General features: G+C 41.2%; 1 protein-coding gene across 8 annotated transcripts in view; it reads right to left on the reverse strand.

The window, feature by feature from the left end:
- The window catches only part of UBA7 (ubiquitin like modifier activating enzyme 7), a 271,137-nt gene that overhangs the window by 100,785 nt on the left and 144,866 nt on the right, over window positions 1-25,486 (reverse strand). Inside the window, exon 23 of one of the 8 annotated variants that reach the window (XM_033926353.1) lies at window positions 13,431-13,511. The exons of 6 other annotated variants lie outside the window; for them this stretch is intronic. In XM_033926353.1, coding sequence (XP_033782244.1) covers window positions 13,437-13,511 — 75 coding nt within the window. In that variant the 3' untranslated portion in view covers window positions 13,431-13,436. Of the gene's footprint in view, window positions 1-13,430; window positions 13,512-14,304; window positions 14,819-25,486 lie in introns of those variants that run through there. One more of the 8 variants, XM_033926354.1, reaches the window with a different exon arrangement.

A 25,486-nucleotide genomic window follows, 5' to 3' on the forward strand; every position in this document is an offset into this window, starting at 1 on the left:
GTATTCATTCTCAAACTCCCACGATCCGCCCAAGCTCCTCCCCTGTCCACGTCCCTTTTGAGATTTGCATGCTAGAACTGACAGGCACCACTTTATCGAATGCACCTACCAAGTTGTACGCATGTCTAATTTGTGCCAACTAGCATCAATTATGAGGTGTTAATTGTCAATTATCAGTGCCAACTGGCCTTGTTAAACAATTAAGTGTGCGGAGATTTTGGCTATTCGCATCGATTTGCGTGTGCAATGGATTATATATATATATATATAGAATTCTATATATAGAATTTGGGGGTAAGAGTTTGACTTATGTAACATATTTTACTTGAAAAAAAATTCATTCCCTAGTTGTGTTTTAGGAACAGACATCGGCCAATATTCAGCACTATTTGACTTGCCTGGAACTCCTGGCCAGACAAATAGCATATACCCACCTATCCACAGATATTCAGTGGGAGAAAGCTGGCTATGAGGGACGAAGTGCGAAATAATAAAATTTGCAGATGACACCAAACTATTTAGTGGTGCTCGGACTAAAGAGGACTGCGAGGAATTACAAAGGGACCTGAACAAGCTAGGGGAGTGGATGACGAGATGGCAGATGAAGTTCAATGTAGAGAAATGTAAAGTATTGCATGTAGGAAGCAAAAACCCGTGGTTCAGCTATGGGAGGGATGTTATTGAGTGATAGTTCCCAAGAAAGGGACTTGGGGGTAATAGTGGACATGACAATGAAGCCGTCGGCACAATGCACAGCGGCTGCTAAGAAAGCGAATAGAATGGTAGTTATAATCAAGAAGGGTATTACAAGCAGAATGAAAGAAGTTATCCTGCCGTTGTATCGGGCGATGGTGCGCCCGTATCTGGAGTACTGCATCCAATATTGGTCGCCATACCTTAAGAAGGATATGGCGATACTCGAGAGGGTTCAGAGGAGAGCGACACGTTTGATAAAAGGTATGGAAAACCTTTCATACACTGAGAGACTGGAGAAACTGGGATTCTTTTCCCTGGAGAAGAGGAGACTTAGAGGGGATATGATAGAGACTTACAAGATCATGAAGGGCATAGAGAGAGTAGAGAGGGTCAGATTCTTCAAACTTTCAAAAACTACAAGAATGAGAGGGCATTCAGAAAAGTTGAAAGGGGACAGATTCAAAACCAATGCTAGGAAGTTTTTCTTCACCCAACGGGTGGTGGACACCTGGAATGCGCTTCCAGAGGGTGTGATAGGACAGAGTACGGTATTAGGGTTCAAGAAGGGATTGGACAATTTTCTGAAGGAGAAGGGGTAGAGGGGTACAGATAGAGGACTACTGCACAGGTCCTGGACCTGTTGGGCCGCCGTGCGATTGGACTGCTGGGCATGATGGACCTCTGGTCTGACCCAGCAGAAGCACTTCTTATGTTCTTTTGTTCCCACTGAATATCTGGATTGCCAGCTAGCCAGTCACTACCAGTATTCAGTGTCTGGCTGCTGAAAATCAGCTTAGCCAGCTAAGTCAGTGACAGCAAACTTTAAACCGGAAATTCAGCGCCAGTGGCTGGATACAGGATTGCAGGATTCCGGGATTGCGGCGGCCTGCGGCAGGCTAAATAGCGGGGACACAGTGTATAGAATTTCAGTAGAAACTTCCTTTATTATTATATTCCACCCAGCAAAGGCAGTGGAATCAAAATTAGTGATTCGTATTCAACAGAAAGTGGTGTTCAGAACAGAGCATGTCTTTCTTGTACGTTCAGTGACAAGAGTAAAAAGGAGAAACCTGGTTGTTAGCGCAGGAGGCTGGGGACCAGGGTTCATAATGCCTCTGACCTTTACTCTGTTTGCCTTGGGCTACGGCTTCTGGAAAAGGGAACTACCAGCTGTACCTGAATGACAATGGCATCAGTTAAGATATCAGCTTATAAATAATGATAGTAGGAATCAGATATTTAAATATTGAAATGGCACGCTGTCGCCATCTTAGTCACATAACTAACATTGAGTCGTATGACAGGGAAGGTTGCGGTAAGGGTGGTTTTTTTGAGTTTATGGAAGAGTTAAGTATGATAAGAGTTTTTAACATGCTCCTTCTATTATTAGGGAGGCCCTTGAAAAAGTGTTTACCACCTCTTCGATATTCGGGATTTGGTGTTGAACATTGATCAGCTAAAATATAGCACCTTTAGTTAGAAGGATTTTTGTAAAATGCATCAATTTGCACTTCTCCACAAGAAATGTCATCTGCCATTTAAACACCAAATCCTCCAGTCCAAATCCTTTATAGTCAAAGATAGCACTAAATAACCCAAACATAAGAACATAAGAACTGCCATCTCCGGATCAGACCTTCGGTCCATCAAGTCCGGCGATCCGCACACGCGGAGGCCCTGCCAGGTGTACACCTGGCGTAATTTATAGTCCACCATATCCTTATATGCCTCTCTTAAGGAGATATGCATAAGTTACCAAAAAAAAACAACCTTCATTAGTTGTACTGAAGAGGTGGTTTCAGTGGGGGAAGGGACTCTCCTGAGGCAGGATGAGTACAGGCAGACCATCCTTTCTCATCTGAAAAGGATATTAATAGATACAACATAACTTGAAAGGATTTGAACTCTGTAAATTATTTGAAATAAAATGAAAGATCAGAGAAAAGGAGCTGTCGCTCCCTCCCCCCCATCAATCCCCTTCTCACCAGGGCCAGTCTGGTTCCAATCTACCTCTTCCTGCCTCTCGGACAGGAAGTGCGCTGCCATAGCTTACTCAGCTCACACAAAGAGCCTTCTATGGACACAGCCGGTTCCAATTTACTACTCATAGCCCCTTTCTTCTCTTTTGAAAGTGATGCATCCCAAACACATACGAAGAAACACATATGAACATAATCAGACTTTCAGTGGCGCCTCTCTGCTGGACCTGTGAGTTCACAGACTTTGTCCTCTGCCTTCGACTCTTAGCTGCTCGTTTCATCTGATCTGGTTCTAGCAATCATTTAAGCAATCCGGAAACACCTAAACACTCTAATTAGAAGTGCTAAGCCCAATCACTAACAACGGATGCATAAAAGCTACGTAATGTTTGAAAGCGTTGGTGTCCAGTTAAAGTGGCTAGTTGGTAATCTAAGATTATGATTTGGAGATACAGGTACTCGTCGACTTACGACCTATTCAAGTTACGACTGTTCGACTTTATGACGCGTTTACTACCGTTCCCCCCGCCAGCAGTTAGCAGCCCCCGTCTCCCGCACTCCCAAGTCTCGCTACGCAGCAGTAATAATATAAAGAGGAGGAGGCGCCACAACGAATGTTCACCACAAAGGGATTGTGCTGTGCTTGACTTGGAAAGTAAGAAAATGTTGATAAAATATTACTTTAAGATGATTACAATATCATTACCCAGTCTAATACAGTATTCTTACCTTAGTCTAACATAGGCCGACTTACATCCACGGCAGGGAACCCCCAAACCCTTCCCATGCAAGTCATCCGGCAGGAGGGATGCCCACTCCCTCTCGCTGCCACCCCCGAAACCCCCCCCAACACTGTCCACAGCAGAAGGGATGCCCACTCCCCCCCCCCCCGAACCACCTGCCACTGTCCGCGGCAAGAGGGATGACTACTCCCTCCTGCCACTAATCCCACTGAACCTCTGACACTCCCCAACAGCCGCCCGACTCCTAATACCTGTAATGCTTCCTACAGCACAGCAGAATGTTGTTGGAGGTTTAGAGGTTTAGAAATTATACATTTTGGTGGAATACAATATGTCATATATTCAAAATGGAAAGAGTAATAGCAATACAAAGAGGGACATATACTAAATTTATAAAAATATGGGGGCCATTGACAAAATATTGTAATGAATGAATAGCTGAATTTCTCTTCTTCTTTTCTTCTTTTCAATATCTTCTTTGTGACACACATGGAGGGGGGGTAGTGAAAATAATTTTTACACAATATGCTATAATATGTTATACAATATGTAATGAATGATTGGAAAGTACTAGAAGGGAGGGGGGAGGGAGAGGGGATAAAAATATACTTAGAATATTATGTATTAGATATAAAAGTGATATTGTGTATTCATTAATTGTATTTCAATATTTTGTACACTTCATGTAAAATTTGAAAATGAATAAAAATTATATAAAAAAAAAAAAAAAGAATCTTCTCCTCCAAGCAGTTCCGCTAACGTGGAGCACAGCAGGGGAAATTTTGCCTCCAGTCCGATTATCCCCTGAAGGGGGAGTACATAAACTGTCTATCTTTGACTGGGCTGCTAAGAGTAGAGATCTTTTCTGAGGAGGCTCTCTCGCCTTACCCCTCCGTTTAGGGGGTGTCTCACAACAAAGCAAATGCTGCCAGTGGCACAGTGGTTAAAGCTACAGCTTCAGCACCCTGAGGTTGTGGGTTCAAAACCCGCGCTACTCCTTATGACCCTGGGCAAGTCACTTAATCCCCCCCATTGCCCCAGGTACATTAGATAGATTGTGAGCCCACCGGGACAGACATGGAAAAATGCTTGAGTACCTGAATAAATTAATGCAAACCGTTCTGAGCGGTATAGAAAAATGAATAAATAAATAAATAAACAAATAAATCTTGACTCTTTCTTGAAACACAGGCTGCGGCATTTAAATAAATAGGTGTAATTCAGCAGTCCTGAATATACGTATGTATTCACCACGGCTATGTATATTTAGGCCATGGGTGAACTGACAACTTGTCTTGAATACCAACTTGCAATGTTTGAACAAAAAACTCCCCAGGGACCTTTCTTTTCCAAAATGGTCTTGTAGGTACCAGTATCCATGAGCCTGCAGCCCCACAGAAAGAGTCTGTAAATGTAGAAGCAGCCTCCTACATTATCCCTCACCTAAATAACTGAGCAAATTAATCCTCTTCCCACAGACACAACTGTCAGATCAACTCAGCAAAAGGAGCACTAGTCTAGTGCATACTTAAGAGATCTGTAATTAGTGCCTTTATGAGAAGAGTTAGGAACTGCTGTTACAGTGACACCTAGGGATGACCCCAAGAACTTCTGTGAAAGGAAGTGGCATGTTTACGCTACAAGGTGGTGTATGGCATGGCTCCCGGGTACCTAGTCCACCATTTTCATTTTTCAAGCTTCCGACGTTCCCCACACATATCAACTATTTTTGATTTTCTGTCTGCTAGAGAATGTCGTTATAAAAAGACTTCGTAATAGACTGCTCTTGTATCAAGCAGCTATTTGGGCCTCTGTTCTCCGCTGACTTTTTTTTTTTTTACTTCCACATCGTATATGAATTTTAGAAAGCAGCTAAAAACGGACTTATATGAAAATTTTTTTTATAAGGACCAAATACATGCTCTATTTTATAATCCGCTATCTGATGTCCAGCCTTCTAAATTAATTGTTAGCCGCATGAAGCCACATGGTTTTGTGATATATAAATCAAATGTTATGTTACGTTACTGCTCTTTCAGCTAGGACCCTCGCTGCTTTGCTTGGCTCGTGTTAAAGCTGCAGCTCATGTATGATGGAAGATAAAGAACAATGCGAATGCCAGGGAACAGAGACAAACATCTCCCTAAAACAGAGGCAAGTAAGGACTGCAGGGGGGATGATACTAAAAATCTGTACTGGACAGAGAAAGCAATCTTTCTAAGCAGGCACAGAGTGTTGATCTGGAGGATGACCAAATGACGGATGAAACGTTTCCTGTTAGAACAGTCCTTATTTGCCCCTTGGAAGACTGACTGACTGACCTGCTGAATCTGGAGCCCTGGGGAAAACCCACAATAAACTGGTACTCTATCTCATTAGAGTGATAGAAGGAAATCTATGAAAAGGAACAAAAAAATCACTCCATAAGCATATCAAACATTCTTCTTATGCACCCTTAGCAGTTATTTCTAAACGTGAAAAAATATGCTCAGAGACACGAAGGCAGAAACAAGGGTCCGAAGCCCAGTCATTGCATATATTTCAATGGTATGAATATATTTTTCTTTGCTACCCACAGTAGTCCAAAACTTTTCTTATACCATTATGAACTTTTAATGACAGACTTGAGAATTGGTGGAGGAGTTCGCTCTTTGGAAACATCCTCTAACATTTTTTGAGACAGCATCACCCTGTAAGTTTTTTGAGCTGAAGATTCGGTTCCCTGACGCGGGATCGAAACGGGCCACGTCGGAACTTCTGGAGCCCTGGGCAAGCAGCAGGGTCCTTAGTACGCTGCTGCCCTGCTTTTCTGTTCATTTAACTGCACCGGCTCCCTGTTCAGTTCAGATGTCCATTCAAAATGTTATGCCCATCAATCAAAGCGCCTCACTTTCTTCAGCCAGTTTATTTCATGTCTGCTACTATACCATATGCTCCTTCCTATGCTAACTTTATCTCACCTTTTTGGGAGGGAATAATTTGCCTCTTCGAATTAGGGCTAAACCATCGCTTACTAAATTTAAGTCTCTTTTAAAGCACATTTTTTAAAAATGGCTTTTAATTGTTCTTTTTAGTGAGGCTGATCAGAATTAGATGAGCATGAACGTTTCTTTTAGTTTTTGGCGTTCCTTTCATTGTTTTTATGCATTTATTGTAAGCCGCCGTAACCTTCTGCACTGGTGGGGTATCGAATGAACAATAAACAACAAACATACGCTTACCCTGACCCAAATAAAGGAGAGCGTTCCAGCAGTGCTTTCTATGAGGTGTCTTACCATCTCTGTATTTCCGGTTCTCCAAATCAGTGACATAACGAAGGTGAGAAGCGCCTGGAGCGGTGGTGGCTCCTCTTCTCCGCCCCACCTCCACACGCTCTTTTCCCGCCCCCTCCTGCCACGCATCCGGCGCTTCCCTTCCCTCCGTACCTTTGTAATGCTCCTGGCACAAGCAGCACCCCTCAAGCTACTGTCGAGTGGGCTCTTCCTCTGATGTCATTTCCTAGGCGTGGGTCCAGGAAGTGACATCACAGGAAGAGTTGACACTGGCGTGACAGCAGGTTGGGGGTTGCTGCTCTCACAAGGAACATTACAGAGGTATGGGGGAAGGGAAGCGGCATGTGTGCACGGCAGAGGGGGGAGGGGGGGAAGGAGCAGGTTGGCAGAGAGGAGACTGGTGCCTGCGCCCTCAACAAGGTGGCACCCAGGGTGGACTACACCCCAAATTAACTTTACCTTTTACTAGTTGCGTCCTCTCACCACATAACTGGACAATAAATATCCTGCTCTTCTACCAAGGCTTCCATAGTGCAAACGCACACACACAGACTTTTACACACGCTTGCACACGTATGATCAGTCACCCTGAGCAACATAACAGACACCTACAGGTCAAACAATATAAAACACACGATATGCAATTCTGAAGGAGTTTTTAAGAAAAAAAACAAACACTAGTGGGGAAGCTGTTAGGGAGATCTGTGGACCGACCACTTAATCCTAACATTCCCAACTCCGAAAGATATAAAATACAAGACATACCACAGCAAATCAATCAATTGCCAAATAGTGAAAGTATGGAACTCACTTTCTTTCGAAATTCGCACAACCACCGTACATAAACTGTTTCATAACAACCTAAAAATGTGGTTTTTTAAAAGAAATCCCTGCCAGGGGCTCAAAATAACGCCGACTAATAAAGCTAACAGGAGAAAAGACAATGTTAAAAATAAGCTCTTATTATTTGTGGTACCATATACTGTTTGTATATGTTGATAACTATCTATGTAATATGTTAAGAACATAAGAACTGTCATACCAAAGTTCCATCAAGCCCAGTTCCCAAGCCTCTAGCTAGATCCCAAGTAGTAAAATGGATTTCCCCCAAGCCATCTCAATAATGGCCTATGGACTTCTCTTTTAAGAAATTATCCAAATCTTTTTTTAAACCCCGCTAAGCAAACTGATTTCACCACATTCTCAGGCAATGAATTCCAGAGTTTAATTACACATTGTACGTATGAAGAAATATTTTCTCCGGTTTGTTTTAAATCTAGTACTTAGTAGCTTCATCACATGCCCCCCCCCCCCCCTAGTCCTAGTATTTTGGGAAAGAAAAAACAAGCAATTCACATTTACCCTTTCCGCTCCACTCAGTATTTTATAGATCTCTTATCGTATCATTCCAGGAAAATCATCCCATCCCTTTTATCATTTTCATTGCCCTTCTCTATACCTTTTTTAAATCCGCTTTATCTTTTAGGAGATACGGCGACCAGAATTGCACACAGTATTCATATTGAACTAAGGCCAGTACTGGGCAGACTTGAACGGTTTGTGTCTGTATATGGCCGTTTGGTGGAGGATGGGCAGGGGAGGGCTTCAATGGCTGGGAGGGTGTAGATGGGCTGGAGTAAGTCTTAACAGAGATTTCGGCAGTTGGAACCCAAGCACAGTACCGGGTAAAGCTTTGGATTCTCGCCCAGAAATAGCTAAGAAGAAAAAAAAAAAATTTAAATTGAATCAGGTTGGGCAGACTGGATGGACCATTTGGGTCTTTATCTGCCGTCATCTACTATGTTACTATGTTATATAACTCTCTGTGTAGTAATATGCCGCTTGTAACCCGCCTAGCACTCTGATATGTGGGGATTCGTCAGGATATAAGACTGGACATAACAACAAAAGCTGTGAGAAAGGAGAGGAAAAGACCCAAAATGAAGCACAACATCCTGGGATTCTATAATTGAAGGAAGTAGCAACGGTCTCTCCACCTCCAAGGCTCTTACAATGTGGTTTCTCTGTGCTATCAGCTATTAATGTGCGTCTCATGAAAGCTCTGTTTGGAACAAGTAAGCTGATTTATGTTCTTGAGAATAAGCGGTGATATTTATGTAGCTGAAGTCTGAAGAAAGCTCCTGCTACTTGAGCCTGACCAGTCTGCGTCTTCCTCCCACCACATCAGTCTCCTTCACCCACCATTCATCTCCCAGCTCAGCAGACGCCGCCGTGCTCCAGCAGGCCGCCGGTGCCCGAGGCCGTGCAGGGTCACTGAACATTCGGGGCAGAGGCAGATGCATGAGCTCAGGTTTCCCGCCTCACCCTCCAGGTGATAAAAGCATGCCGAGATGCATTTCTTCTGTTCAGACAGGAAAGCCACGTGACACCTGAGCCCAGGATTAAGGAGCGAGAGGCAGAGCAGGCACGGTTTCTTGCTACCCCACCTTATCCCTTGGCATTGTGAAGCTCGACCTCTGATTGCAGGATGAAGTGCGTGTGTCCCGAGTCCAGCAGCCGAGGCTTTTCTCACTGAATTTCGCTCCAAACTCAATTAACAAAGTTCTAATCTGTAGCTTTTTATGGCCTCAGCTGTACATGAAGCTGAGAGAGGTGCATCTTGATTCTACGGCATTATTGATTGATTGATCTGTTAACCACCTTCATGAAAAGATTCACCCAAGGTGGTATACAACAGTATAAAACTTATCATTTTATCAACAGCAAACCAAAAGCAAAATGACCAAATATAACAATATTGTCAATGAGGGAAACTGAATCCTAGTAATAGGATTAACACAATCCAATATCAGAAATATGTTTTATGGTTGTTAAAATTCTTGATACTCCATCTGGACTGACATACAGATCACAGAAAGGTACATAAAAGCATAAACTAATTAAGAAGAAAATAATTCCATATTAAAATACGAAAGTATCAAGCATAAGAAATATGATATCAGTATAATACGGAGAAAACCAAAACAGGCAGTATGGACAAACATTCATATAACACAGATATAGTTTTCCCCCGGCTGTTCGTGGTCCTGGTCATTTATGGATTTTCCGACTGCGAATGACTGGCCAGGAGAGGACAGCCACAGCGGCAGGAGAAAGCAGCCGGAACGCCGGCGAGTGAAAGTAGCTTGTGTGTCAAAGCAGCTTCTGATTGGTGAGGCCTGACTTTAGTGCAGGAAGAGGCGAGCGGAGCATACGACGAGTGATTTCCTTCACTCGCCAGCGTTCCGGCTGCTCTCTCCTGCCTCTCTGGATGCCCTTTTCTATCTCCCCCCGCTAAAAACCGTATTTGCGGTTTTTCCGCATTCGCGGGGGTTCCTGGAACGGAACCCCCGCAAATATCATGGGAGTACTGTATAATATGATGTCAGAATACTATCGATGGAACACTTAATAAACACACATTGGAACATTTAAACAACATACGGCATATACAATGCATTGATAATGCTGTCTATATAATAATATGAAACATCTGAATAGGTGGTTAAGGAGGAAAATGTTCTTGAGATATGTACATGGAACAAGATAATAATAACAGTTTATATACCGCAGGACCGTGAAGTTCTATGTGGTTTACAATGATTAAAAGATGCTAGAAATTACTTTGTTAATTCTACTCAATTTGTAGCATCTTTTAATCATTGTAAACCGCATAGAACTTCACGGTCCTGCGGTATATAAACTGTTATTATTATTATTATTATCTTGTTCCATGTATATATCTCAAGAACATTTTCCTCCTTAACCACCTATTCCGATGTTTCATATTATTATATAGACAGCATTATCAATGCATTGTATATGCCGTATGTTGTTTGAATGTTCTAATGTGTGTTTATTAAGAGTACCATTGGCTAAGCTGAAGGCAAATTATATGTATAGTTGAATACGATATGAGGAACTGGTCTAAGTTACAGGGTGAGCAGCAAGTCCAGGTGCAGAGGGAGTGGATTAAAGGCTCGGGAGAAGAGCCAGGCTTTCACCTGCTTCCCGACAGAAAAGGGATTACGGGATGTATTCTCTCACTTCTTCAATTTCTATCTGTCCCCCTCTTCTTGGAAGAAACAATAAAATCAACAGACGCTGAAAAGTAATGCTGCAGATGCCCACACAAACACACCGCACAGGGTACTTTTATCCAGCTTTTTACATATGTAAAGGGTGGCGAAACCCCTGTTGGATGAGATGGATTCTGGGGCTACCTAAATTAAGGGCTCCTTTTACAAAGGTGCGTTAGGGCCTTAACGCACGCTAGCCGCTACCGCCTCCTCTTGAGCAGGCGGTAGTTTTTCGGCTAGTGCGCTAATCCAGTGCGTGCACTAAAAACGCTAACGCACCTTTGTAAAAGGAGCCCTAGGTTTGTACTTCTTAGGGAGCCCAAGGGCACGGAGAGGACGTGGGAAGTGACTTTTCTCCAAGGCCTTAACAGCGACGCCACTCTGTGCCCACGCCATGTCTCTCTTTGGAGTAAGTCCCCTCCAGTCTACAGCAGATAGCGATTCACACAGAACCCCACCTTTACGGAACAATTAAAGTAGGATTATTCAGTGGAAAGTCTGTGAGCCAATATAAGCCCCGCCCCCCCCCCCCGGGTCTTTTAGCATGCCCCTCCTCTCCCCCAAGTCTTGAAGAGGCCTGACAGCAGCAGTGGATGTTAGCACTTATTCTATCTTCCAGTATAAAGGGGCTCAGGTTGAACAACTATACTGGGCTGATTCAGTTCTTCCATTAACTTCCAATAACACGAAGAAAGACCTGGCAAAGTTTGAAGAATGGTCTGAAATTTGGCAGCTAAAATTTCATGCTAAGAAATGCAAGGTCATGCATTTGGGCTGCAAAAATCCGAGAGAACGGTACAGTTTAGTGGGTGAAGAACTTATGTGCGTGACGGAAGAGCAGGACTTGGGTGTGATTGTATGTGATGATCTTAAGGTGGCCAAACAGGTTGAAAAGGTGACGGCGAAAGCTAGAAGGATGCTAGGTTGCATAGGGAGAGGTATGGCCATTAGGAAAAGGGAGATATTGATGCCTCATTTAAATATTGTGTACAATTCTGGAGGTCGCACCTTCAAAAAAAATATAAAAAGGATGGAGACAATCCAGAGGAAGGCTACTAAAATGGTGCATGGTTTTCATCATGAGGCATATGGGGACAGACTTAAAGATCTCAATCTGTATACTTTGGAGGAAAGGCGGGAGAGGGGAGATATGATAGAGACGCTTAAATACCAACGTAATATAAATGCGCATGAATCAAGTCTCTTTCATTTGAAAGGAAGCTCTGGAATGAGAGGGCATAGGATGAAGTTAAGAGGTGGCTCCGGAGTAATCTAAGGAAATACTATTTTACAGAAAGGGTGGTAGATGCGTTGAACAGTCTCCCAGAAGAGGTGGTGGAGACAGAGATTGTGTCTGAATTCAAAAGGGCCTGGGATAGGCACATGGGATCTCTCGGCGAGAGAAAGAGATAATGGTTACTGCGGATGGGCAGACTAGATGGGCCATTTGGCCTTTATCTGCCCTCATATTTCTGTTTTCCGGAGTCAATTGCTGACGGTGAACTGCAGGGGTTTCTGGAGTCGGCTGATACAATCACTTCCAGTAGTTCTGACTGTATAATCGCTGTGGACAACTTTTGCCAAGGTGATTTGGTTTAATGGGGATAAAACCGCAGGCAAGATTTCTACACTTGACTGTTAAAGCTGTTTGCTACAAAATAAGATATTGTGTTATTAATACCGTGTTGAAAATTTCTTCAGTTTATACTTCTCTCCCACTTTCCAGAGCTCAGAGTTTGGGGGAAGTGAAGGAGGAAGATTTTTTTAAAGTTTGATAACCCATCCAAACGTCTTCAAGTTTAAGTTTATTCGAATTTTGTTTACCGCTTGCCAGTGTTCTTCAACCTTTTGACACCTATGGACCGGCGGAAATAAAATAATTGTTTTGTGGACTGGCACCAGTCCTTGGACCGTCAGTTGAAGAACACTGGGCTAAGTCATGGGCCAGACCCCGCCCATCTCCACCCAATCTCCGCCCCAGACCCCGCCCCCATAATAGTACTAATTGTACCACCATTTTTTCCATTCATTTTTCATATATACATACACACACACACAATATATAATCGTATTAACAATACATAATGGTTAACCACCAAATTAAAATACAAAAAGCAGACTGTATGCTTTTCAACATTCCTACCAGAAAACAGATAACCCCATGCAAATGCAGGATCAAAAACTAAAAGAACTAATATATACAAACAAACCCTAAGATGCAAGACTCTGCATGCAGTACAACCCCAGAGGAAAAGAAACAAATGCAGATGTCAATCAATCACTAAATAAAAAAATAAAATCATTCCCCCTACCGTTGTTGTCTCTCTCCCTCGCCTTCTGGCAAGCCCCCCGGTGTTATCTTCGGGCCGGCTCCCTGAGTGCTGCATTGCACAAAGCTATGGGCAGCTGCTCCTCGCGCGCATCCTGTGCCTCATCTGGAAGCCTTCCCTCGGATGTGCTTCTGGTTCAGGCGCAGGACGCATGTAGGAGCCTTTTCTCAAGGCTTTGTTCACTGCAGCACTCAGGGAGCTGGCCCGAAGCCGCCGCGTTGATCGCACTGTGGACCGGCGGCTGAAGAACACTGATCTAAGTGGTTTTACAATCAGATATTCAAGCATTTTCCCTATCTGTCCCGGTGGGCTCACAATCTATTTAACGTACCTGGAATTATGGAGGATTAAGTGACCTGCTCAGGGTGCCGCGGCTGTAGCCACTGTGATGATATGTATAGCACAACCCTGCCTACAACAGTGAAGGAACACAATGAGAGACTTCCGTTATAAGAATGAAATAAATAAATAAGAATAGTGTTTCTTTCTTTCTTTCTTTTTAAAATTTCTATACCGTTTTTCCCCAAAATGGTTTACAAGGAGTTATATACATAAAATATTAAGGGCTCCTTTTACAAAAGTGCGCTAGCGTTTTTAGCGCACGCGTCGGATTAGTGCGTGCTACCCGGAAAACTACCGCCTGCTCAAGAGGAGGCCGTAGCGGCTAGCGCGCTATTCCGCGCGTTCAGGCCCTAACGCACCTTTGTAAAAGGAGCCCTAAGAGACTATTCAAAATAAAAACAGACAAATTCAGCCTTACGTAAAATCAATTGCTCAGAGAAATGCGTCGACAAATAGCTGGGTCTTTCACATTTTCCTAAATGAATTCCTCTCTCCACATTTTCAAATCTGGCCAACAAGGCCATTCCCTAGCTTGACTCCTGCACATGTGAAAGTCATGGCATTCGTTTCCACATATTTAGGGTTAGCCTTTGTTTTCAGCAGTACGGCACTTTCTGAACGCAGGGATCTTTGTGGTTGATAGTGGGACATCATATTCTTAAAAATTTCAGGCATTGTACCATACAGAAATTGATGGCATAACATAATTGCTTTGTATTGAATTTGAAACAGAACTGGCAACCAATGCACTTGTTTAATCAAGTTTCAAGTTTATTATCAGTCTTAAAATACTGCCCAGTAAAAAGTCTATCAGAATAGTTTAAAAGAATCAATAAAATGGAAAAGAACTATAGTATAAAAAGGAAAGAAAGAGAGCGAATTCAGGGAAAGGTGTTGCATAAAGCTCACAGTCAAAAGGCAGAGAGAGATGCCATCACGTGGCTACATCCATACCAGTAGGCAGCGCCATATGACAAGTGTCAAAGGCCATGGCAAATAGGTAGGCCTTAAGTTGATACTTGAAGGTGGGCAAAGAAGCTTCCAGACAAAGACCTGAGGGGGGCAGCATTCCAAAGGAGGGGGCCTATCATGGAAGAAAGATGAATAGCATGATGTGAAGGGACTTGTAGTAGATGGTCTTGGGAGGAGCAGAGAGCTGTAGGGCTTCAAATATTGAGACATGGGAGAAGGTTGGCCATACTGGTCAATTTTGTAGACCAAAATAAGCAATTTATAGGAAATTTGAAATGAAACAGGGAACCAAGGCTCTTCGCAAAGCAAGAGGATGACATGATCAAAACATTTGGCTCCAGTGAGACGACATATGGCTGCATTCTGAACCAGCTGCAGATGCGGAATATCCTTTCTTCAGATTCCCTGTAACAAGGTATTGCAGTAATCAAGCCCTGAGAGTACAAAAGAGTGAAGGAGAACTCAAAGTGCTAAAGTAGTACACAAAAGACCTTAGAGATGTGGGCATGGAAGGTTAGCACATTCCAAGGATCCTGATTGACGATATCAACGAGAGTTTCCCACTAAGCTGATAGGATGAATTAGGGAATGAAAACCCAAGCGGAAAAATATAATACTGTACTTGTACATTTTTCATAACTGAATTTAAGTTTGAGTGTGTGAAGAATTGCCATAGTGGGACAGACCAAAGGTCCATCAAGCCTAGTATCCAGACTTTGTTCCTTTCATCTAGCTGACCCCTATGCCTGGAATAAATTACCCGAGCTACTGATAGAGCAGCTAAAGTTTCCCTGCAGAATATTAAATCATCATGGCTCGCAGTAGTAAAAGACACCCTAATGATTTTGATTTTATCATCAAAGAAATTTGCAATGTTGCTACTCCTTGGGTTTTGGCCAGATACTAGGGACCTGGATTGGTCACCGTGAGAATGGGCTACTGGGCTTGATGGACCTTTGGACTGACCCAGTAAGGCTATTCTTATGTTCTTACATTATAGAGCAATTAAGCCATTGTAACATCACTGATGAGGTTGGCTCTGAGGCATTATGTGGAATGAGGCATTATGATATCACAGTCTCAGCTCTGGAATGTTGTTCTCATTGGGGTTCCAGAATCTTGCTATTCTTTGAGATGCTGGAATGTTGCTACTCCTTGGGTTTTGGTCAGGTAATAGGGACCTGGATTGGCCACCGTGAGGATGGGCTACTGGGCTTGATGGACCTTTGGTCTGACCCAGTAAGGCTCTTCTTATGTTCTTACGTGAGCCAAGTATAGTACAATTAAGCCATTGTAACATCACTGATGAGGTTGGCTCTGTGGCACTGTGGAATGAGGCATTATGACATCACAATCTAAGCTCTGGAACGTTGCTCTCATTGGGGTTCCAGAATCTTGCTATTCTTTGAGATACTGGAATGTTGCTACTCTGGGTTTTGGTCAGGTACTAGGGACCTAGATTGGCCAACATGAAAACGGGCTACTGGGCTTGATGCACCATTGGTCTGACCCAGTAAGGTTATTCTTATGTTGTCCGTTAAGCCCCTTCCCTTGTTTAAAAGCAGACTGAAAACCCACCTTTTTGATATAGCCTTCTATCCTTAACCCTACTCCTCTGCCCTCCAACTCTGCCAGCTGATTGACCGTTCCCCTTAACTGTATCCATGACATCCTGTTTGTCTTTCATGGCTGTTTAGATTGTAAGCTCTTTAGAGCAGGGACTGTTTCTTCTTCTTTGTGACTCTGTGCAGCGCTGTGTGCATTTGGTAGCATTATAGAAATAATTAATAGTAGTAGTGGTAGTAGTATTTCCAACAGTGGCCAACCCAGGTCCCAAGTACCTAGCTAGACCCCAAGCAGCAAAACAGATTCTATGCTGCTTATCCTAGGAATAAGCACTGGATTTCCCCAAGCCATCTCAATAATGGCCTATGGACTTCTCTTTTAGGAAATTATCTAAACCTAACTAACTGATTTTACCACATTCTCCGGCAACGAATTCCAGAGTTTAATTTCACATTGTGTTAAGAAATATTTTCTCCAGTTTGTTTTAAATCTACTTAGTAGCTTCATCGCATGTTCCCTAGTCCTAGTATTTTTAGAAAGAGTGTACGAGCGATTCACATCTACCCTTTCCACTCCATTCATTATTTTATAGACCTCTATCATATCACCCCTGAGCCGTCTCTTCTCCAAGTTGAAGAGCCCTTGCCACTTTAGCCTCTCCTCACAGGGAAGTCGTCCCATCCTTTTATCAGTTTTGTCGCCCTTCACTGTATCTTTTTTAATTCCGCTATATATTTTTTGAGATACGTTGACCAGAACTGCATACAGTATTCAAGGTGCGGCCTACCATTATAACATTTTCATCTTTGTCTTCCATTCCTTTCCTGATAATTCCTAACATTCTATTTGCTTTCTTGGAAGCTGCTGCACATTGAGCTGAGGGTTTCAACGTATCCTCAACAATGACTCTTAGCTCCTTATCCTGGGCAGCGACTCCTAACACAGAACCCAGCATCACATAGCTATAGTTCGGGTTCCTCATTCCCACATGCATCACTTTGCACTTGCTCACACTAAACGTCATTTGCCATTTTGACACCCAGTCTTCCAGTTTCACAAGGTCCTCTTGCAATTTTTCACAATCCTCTTGCGATTTAACAGCTTTGAACAACTTTGTGTCATCAGCAAATTTAATTATCTCACTAGTTATTCCCATCTCTAGATCATTGATAAATATGTTAAAAAGCAGTGGTCCCAGCATAGACCGCTGGGGAACCCTACTATTTACCCTTCTCCATTGAGAATATTGACCATTTAAACCCACTCTCCGTTTTCTGTCTTTCGACCAGTTCTCAATCCATAAAAGGACATTTCTGAGGAAATTAGAAAGTCATGGGATAGGAGGTAGTCTTTCATGATGTACTTTGTCAAATGCCTTTTGAAACTCCAAACACACAATATCAACCAGTTTACCTTTATCCACATGGTCATTCACCCCTTCAAAGAAATGTAGTAGATTGGTGAGGCAAGATTTCCCTTAACTAAAAGCATGATGGCTTTCTCTCATTAATCCATGCTTATGTATATATGCTGTCATTTTGTTCTTTATAATAGTCTCTACCATTTTGCCTGGCACCGACGTCGGACTCATCAGTCTATAATTTCTCAGATCACCTCTGGAACCCTTTTTAAAAATTGGCGGCACGATGGCCACCATCCAGTCTTCCAGTACTATGCTGGTTTCTAAAGAAAAATTACAAATTACTAACAATAGCTCTGCAAGTTCATTTTTCAATTCTATCAGCACTCTAGGATGTATACCATCTGGTCCAGGTGATTTACTACTGTTCAATTTGTCAAATTGACCCATTACATCATCCAGTGTTAGAGAGATTTATATGAATTTCTCTGATTCATCAGAATTGAATACAATTTCTGGCATCGGTATCTCCCCCACATCTTCCTCAGTGAACACCGAAGCAAAGAATTCATTTAAACTCTCTGCTATGTCCTTGTCTTCTTTCAGTGCCCCTTTATCTCTCGGTCATCTAGTGCAGTGTTTCTCAACTCAGTCCTGGAGTACCCCCTTGCCAGTCAGGTTTTCAGGATATCCACATTGAATTTGCATACACTGCCTCCATTATATGCAAATGTCTTTCATGCATATTCATCGTGGATATCTTGAAAACCTGACTGGCAAGGGGGTTCTCCAGGACCGAGTTGAGAAACACTGGTCTAGTGGTCCAACCAATTCTCTCCCCGGCTTCTTGCTTTCAATATACCTAAATAAGTTTTTACTGTGTGATTTTGCTTCCAGCGCAATCTTCTTTTTGAGATCTCTCTTTGCCTACCTTATTAGCGCCGTGCATTGGACTTGACATTCTTTGTGTTGCTTACAATTATTTTCAGTCAGATCCTTCTTCCACCTTCTGAAGGATTCTCTTTTAGCTCTAATAGCTTCCTTCACCTCACTCGTTATCCACGTCAGCTGCTGTAATTCTTTCCTCCTTTTTTAATTTCTTATTTTAATTTTATTTATTTGAATATAACAATTTATAATACATACAGTATTCTAAAGAAATATGAGTCTACATCAAGGAGAAAGAGGAAGATCCTCAAACAAATTAAGTATAAGAGAAATTCAAGGAAATAATATGCCTGTTTTACTACATTCTTAAGTTTTAGTATGAGCAATCAGCAACTTCGCTAATTGATCAGGTTCAAAACAAGCGTATGATATATTCAAATAAGGAACCAAACATTTAGCTGGAAATTTTAGGAAAAAAGTTGCACCCAATAATAATACTCGAGATTTATACTGAAGAAATTGCCTTCGTCAATATTGGGTAGTTCTACACACGTCTGGAAACATTTGCAATTGTTGGCCACAAAACAAAAAATCTTTTTTCAAGAAAACAGTTTTTCAAAACAATACTTTTAATATTCTCTGAGGAGAAGGTAACCAAGAGTGTGGTGCGTTGAGAAACTTCATCTTGAGTTGTTTCCAATGGATCTTTTTTTGAATTCAGATCCCCTCTTGGAAGATAGAAACTTCTATTTAAAAATAGTTTCAGCATTACTCAATTCAAGAACTTCTTTAAAATATTTCCTAAGTAGTATCTCTGCTGAAAGTAATGGACATATGAGAAAATTCAATATTCTCAGATTAGACGCTCTTACATGGATTTTCCATCATCTCACATTGTCTATGCAACCAAAGACTATCCTTAATTGCTGAGGCAAACCAATCTGAGAATCTGATTTCTTTAAAGCTTCTTCTAATGCATTCATTTTCTCATCCATATTTTTCATTTTAGATACTACTTGGTCTGATAAAGCACAAAACTTTTGTACCGCACCCTGTAGTAAGGCCTCAGACCTCTTAACCACAGTCCAAATATCCATTAAGGTTGCATTCTGATGAATTTCCTCTTTTGACGGAAAAAAAGACCACACGACCTATCCAGTCACTTATTCACAACAATTCAGTCTCCAGAACCCCTTCACTCTCAGGGAAACTCTTGTATTTGTCACATGCTTTCTCGAAATATCCAGCAAAAGAGTTGTGAACAGCAAATTCTAAGGCGTGCTACTCAAATAAATGCTTTTCTTTTTCTTCTTTTTATATATGCTGTTAAGGCATAGAAAAGGGATCCCCACTACGTGTCTCCTTTCTCTAAAGACCTCTCCCTCTCCCTCTCTATGCCCTTCATGATCTTGTAAGTCTCTATCATGTCCCCTCTAAGTCTCCGCTTTTCCAGGGAAAAGAGCCCCAGTTTCTCTAATCTTTCAGCATATGAAAGGTTTTCCAAACCTTTTATCAATCGCGTCACGCTTTTCTGAACCCTTTCAAGTAACGCCATATCCTTCTTAAGGTACGGTGACCAATATTGGCTGCAGTACTCCAGATGCAGGCGCACCATCGCCCGACACTACGGCAGGATAACCTCTTTCGTTCTGGCTGTAATACCTTTCTTGATAATACCTAGCATTCTATTTGCCTTCTTTGAGGCCACTGCGCACTGTGCCGACAGCTTCATTGTCTTGTCCACTATTACCCCCAAGTCCTTTTCTAGGGTACTTTCACCCATTACCAGCCCTCCCATCGTATAGCTGTACTTCGGGTTTCTGCCTTTCCTATGAATAAGCAGTGGATAAAGAACATAAGGACATAAGAAGAGTCTTAATGGGTCAGACCAATGGTCCATCAAGCACAGTTTTCACGGTGGCCAATCCAGGTCACTAGTATCGGTCAAAACCCCAAATAGTAGCAACATTCCATGCTACTGATCCAGGGTAAGCAATGGTTTCCCCCATGTCTGTCTCAGTAACAGACTATGGACTTTTCCTCCAAGAAATTGTCAAAACCTATCTTAAAACCAGCTACATTAAATGCTCTTACCCAATTTCTGGCAACACATTCCAGAGCTTAATTATTCTTTGAGTGAAAAAATATTTACTCCTATCGGTTTTAAAAGTATTTTCCTATAACTTCATCAAGCATCCCCTAGTCTTTGTAATTTTGGACAGAGTAAAAAAATTGATCCACTTGTACCTGTTCTACACCACTCAGGATTTTGTACACTTCAATCATATCACCCCTCAGCCATCTCTTTTCCAAGCTGAAGAGTCCTAAACTTTTTAGTCTTTCCCCAAGTCCATCTTAATATCTTAAAGACTTCTGTTTTAGGAAATTATCTAAACCTTTTTTTTTTTTAACCCTGCTAAGCTAACTGCTTTCACCACACATTGAGTGAAGAAATATTTTCTCTGTTTGTATTTAAATTTACTACTTAGTAGCTTCATTGCATGCCCCCTAGTCCTAGTATTTTTGGAAAGAGTAAACAAGCAACTAACATCTATTTGCTCCACTCCACTCAGTATTTTATAGACCTCTATTAGATCTCTCCTGAGCTGTCTCTAGCTGCTTTAGCATTTCCTCATAGGAAAGCTGTCCCATCCTATCCCATCCCTTTTATCATTTTCTTTGCCTCTCTCTGTACCTTTTCTAATTGATTGGAATTCATCTGGCTTGCTATGGAATCCTTCCATAAGGTCTGTTTAACCTTCTTTGCTGCTACACTGTTAGTTTCTATCAGGTTAAATCTCAGGAAGATAAAATCAGGGATCTGAAATCTTCTGTTTCCCAGATTACAGAGGTAGAAAATCAAGTTCTGCACGAGAATTTCCTATTCCAGCGTAAACTGGAGAACTTTGAGAACAGAGCTGTCTTTGAACTTGAGACTTGAACTTTCCATCTGTTAAACCGAGCTCCGGTTGTGATACTTTTAATAGATTCTTAAAAGAGGTATTTAAATAATCTGAAGACAGAGGCCTGTAAGTTAACTTAAGTGCTTTAATTGGTTTTAATCAGCAAGGTAATTGACCGTGCCGTTAAAAAAAAACAATTCAAAAGTTGTAAAAAAATAAAAAGGCACCTACCCTTGTAGGTACTGGAATCATGTCTAAGAATGGCGCCTAGCAGTGCCAACGGTCAAAGTAGGCATGGTTAGGGATGGAGATGATCTTAGGCACCTCCATGCGTCATTCTCCGTCAAATGTAGGCCTATAATAACCTGGTCTATATTACCGGCACCTAAGTTTTTTCAGTAGCTGTTAACAGCGACTATGTGTGGTCGACACGCGGCCGGCATCATTTTTGAAGGCACTAACCGATGTAGGCGCCATTTACAGAATCTGACCCAGAATACCACCGTTACAGAAGATATATTTTTTGCCTGGGTTTTCAACTCGAGCATGAACTGTAGAAGGGTCCCCCTGTTGAAGAACTTTCTTTAGATAGTTTGAATGTGTCAGCTTCTTTGGGAACGTCCTCAGCATGAGACAATATTTAGGGCTATTTTGTTGGTCTCCTTTATGTCCTTAAAAAATAAAGAAGCTTTGCTTAGGCGTTATTTAAAGCAATCTACTTCTGTTATGTTTCTGGGAGAGAAGATTTGGATATTTTCTAAGGTATCTAAGAACACTCAAGAGAGAAGGAAAAGGTTTCTTGATATGACACAGGACGTTTTATCATTAGGAGAAAGATTTCCGTTACTATTTCCTTGCGAGTGAGTTTTAATAGTAGAATGTACCACTTTTTGGATGGACAGTCAGTTTTTAATCCAAATGCAGGGTAGTTCTACTGCACCCTATTCAAAGCCCTAAATGGAAATGGACCAAGCTATCTGGGCAACCATCCATTCAGGAAAAATACATCCAGACCAAGGAGAACTCATGCACGCTTTACCCGTCCCCCAATCAAAGATATACAAAGCAAAAAAATATATACGATGGACAGCGAAACTAGACCGCCATCTCTCCAATCTGCTGACTATGACGCCCAACTACAAAACATTCAGGAAAGAACTTAAAACCTTTCTATTCAAGAAATTTGTCAAATGATCTCACTAAACCTGATCGACCCTCCACAGATCCCGACACATACTACATCTATTAACCATGTATTCTCCCTGGAAATGCCCAGGCCAACTCTTGTTGTAAACCGCCTAGAACTGAAAGGTATTGGCGGGATAGAAGACACCAATGGAATGTAGTTCTATTAATAAGAACATAAGAATTGCCGCTGCTGGGTCAGACCAGTGGTCCATCGTGCCCAGCTCATAGGTCAAAGACCAGTGCCCTGGGTCTAGCCCAGTGGTCTCAAACTTGCGGCCCGGGGGCCACATGCGGCCCGCCAGGTACTATTTTGAGGCCCTAGGTATGTTTATCATAATCACAAAAGTAAAATAAAAGTTTATTGACCATATGTCTCTTCAGCAATAAATTACAATATTATTATTAAGACTTAGCCAAAAGGAAAGATTTATAAACTATAAAGAGTTTTACCTCATGCAAAATTGTCATTTATTCAATAAGATATTAACTATTTTTTTCTGAGGCCCTCCAAGTACCTGCAAAGGGTTTGAGTTGGAGACCACTGGTCTAGCCTTACCTGCAGAATTCTGTTCTGTTTTGTAGGCAATTTTTCTTTTTCAGCCTCACATGATTTTCTTTGACCACTTTAGGAGCCTCAATTGAATCCTATTTCCCAACTTTTTTGAAGCACACTGCTCTCTCCCCTCCTATCGTTTTTTCCCCTACGTGTATTATTTACTATCAACAACTTGTATTTCTTTCCCTTTTGTTTAATATGTTTTGTCAGATTAGTTCTATTCGTTTGTTTTGTTTCCCCCAGAAATTTGTAATTTTATTGTTTTGTACAACTGGTTTATTACTAATGGGTGGGATGGGTGGGGAGGGATTCTTTTATGTTTTGATGATTATAAGTGATTTGTAAAATTTATTTTTGATTGAATATTATACAATTGTTGTAAGATATGAAAACGAATAAAGATTAAAAAAAAAAAGAATTTTGAATAAGCGATTAATCAAATTTATAATAAACTTGAAACTTGATTGCAGACTATAGTTACCATTCTAACATTGTATTTTGTTATTACATAACATAACATGGTGCTTATTAACCGGGTACAAAAGATTATAAACAAAGAACAATATCATTAAGAACAGAATAAATTATTTAACCAAGTATTTTGAGAAAACATAAGTTCTCAGCTGAATTCTAAAATGTTTGTAGGAATAAGCAGAAAGCAACAACAATCGGAATTCTTTATCATGGGAAGCTACCTAAAATGCCAAAGTATGGCCAAGAAATTTCTTGCTTTTACAGCCTTGAGACTTTTGGGGTTTTGTGTTGTTGCATGATTAATGGTTAATTTTTGTACAAAGTTATACTTTGTGACTCTTTGAAATTGAAAAAAAAATTTTTTTAAATTAAAAATAAGGTCAATTTTTTATTTTTCTTCAAAGTTTTAATATTTTTTAATTGTGTGGTGTGCGTGGCCATATATACCACTTGTCTAAGTTTTGCATTTTGCTTTCATTTCCTAGAAATATATTCCATCTGTTGTAAGAATTGTGCTGTTTTGCAGATTCCTCCATCTAAAGCTGCTCTCTTAAGACCACTTTTTTTTTTATAGATGGTCTTATATTTTGTTTAGTGGTTCCTTATTAGCCAGAATAAAATAGCCTCTCCTGCCCAGTTAAACCCTTTTAGTGACTGATGTAAGCTCTTCTGTCTCCGGAGAGGACTATTTTAGATTTTATAAAATTATTATTTTATAAAATGCTTTGTGCATTGGCATGAACACACATACTTTTGCTGAATGTGTTGCCAGTGTTGATTATGAAATACACTAATCTATGCATGCACTTGCAGAATCCATGCACTATTTATACCTGCTCTTACACCTTCAAATATATATACTAGATATGTAGAACAAACTCCCAGTGGTGGCGGTAGGGATGAGGAAGAAAGTATAGGACAGGCATGCAAGATCTCTTAGTGGGGAGGAGGAAACAACAGATGGTATGGATGGGCAAACTGGATGGGCAATATGGCCTTTTATCTACCATCATTTTCTATGTTAAAGACACATAAGCACTCGATCTTCAAGACAGCCACTATACTATATTTAATACCTTTGATATTTTCAAGCTCTATCTAAGCATTAAAGCGTTTGTTCCTAATGTCGGGTGAGGACCTGTCAGCTCGACATGTTTCACCCGAAGGCTTTTTCAAGAACGAGTCCCCCCTTCTATGCAGCGGAGGAAACTCGAAGGGGGGACTCGTTCTTGATAAAACCTTCATGCGAAACACGTCGAGTTGACAGGTTCTCACCCGACATTAGGAACAAATGCTCTAATGCTTGGATAGAGCTTGAAAATTGCTGAAGATAAGTACAAAAGTTTTTCTTTTTTAGTAAAGTTTTAAGATATATTCAAGGAGCACGGAATGCACATTTAAAACACAGCCCTGGAATAGTAAAAATAAAAACAAGTCTGATTTAGACAAATATGCCAATGAAATAACTAAGCCTAAAATTCTTTGGCTGGTGGTTGGCACTCTGAAGACTTTTAAAAACAATTAAAAAATATCAAAGGTATTAAATATAGTATAGTGGCTGTCTTGAAGATTGAGTGTTGATTGCGTGGCAGCAAAAAATGTTTTTAAGGCTTAAATACAACAGTGTTTGTAAAGACACATAAGCAGCATAACATACAGCGCTGCATAAGTATAGCAGCGCTATAGAAATGATAAGTAGAAGCAATAAAATATGTTTTACTCTATGGGATCTTGCCAGGTACTTATGACCTGGGTTGGCCACTATTGGAAACAGGATACTGGTCTGTCTCAGTATGGCAGCTCTTATATTCTTATGGAAACAAAAGAAAGGAAAATGGAGCGATATCTTTATGGGCTGTGGCCCTTTTCTATGTTTTGTTTTGTTTTTCTCTATCTTTTTTATTGGACTAACAGAGCAACTTTACTTTATCCATAAAGACACTTATCTATCTTTGTAAAATACTAGTGCCTACATTGGCTATGGACTCAATAAATTGGTTAGTGTATAAGGGGCCACCTGCCTCTATCAAAATGTGCAAAAAAATGTGTACAAAAGGTCACAATAAACAGTGAAGTAGCAGGATGGCTCCAAAAGTTCTTAATTACTAAGTCTAACTCTATCACCCAACTGCTCGTTC

This window comes from Geotrypetes seraphini, chromosome 17 (assembly GCF_902459505.1).
Source record: "Geotrypetes seraphini chromosome 17, aGeoSer1.1, whole genome shotgun sequence".
In the NCBI taxonomy this organism is placed as follows: domain Eukaryota; kingdom Metazoa; phylum Chordata; class Amphibia; order Gymnophiona; family Dermophiidae; genus Geotrypetes; species Geotrypetes seraphini.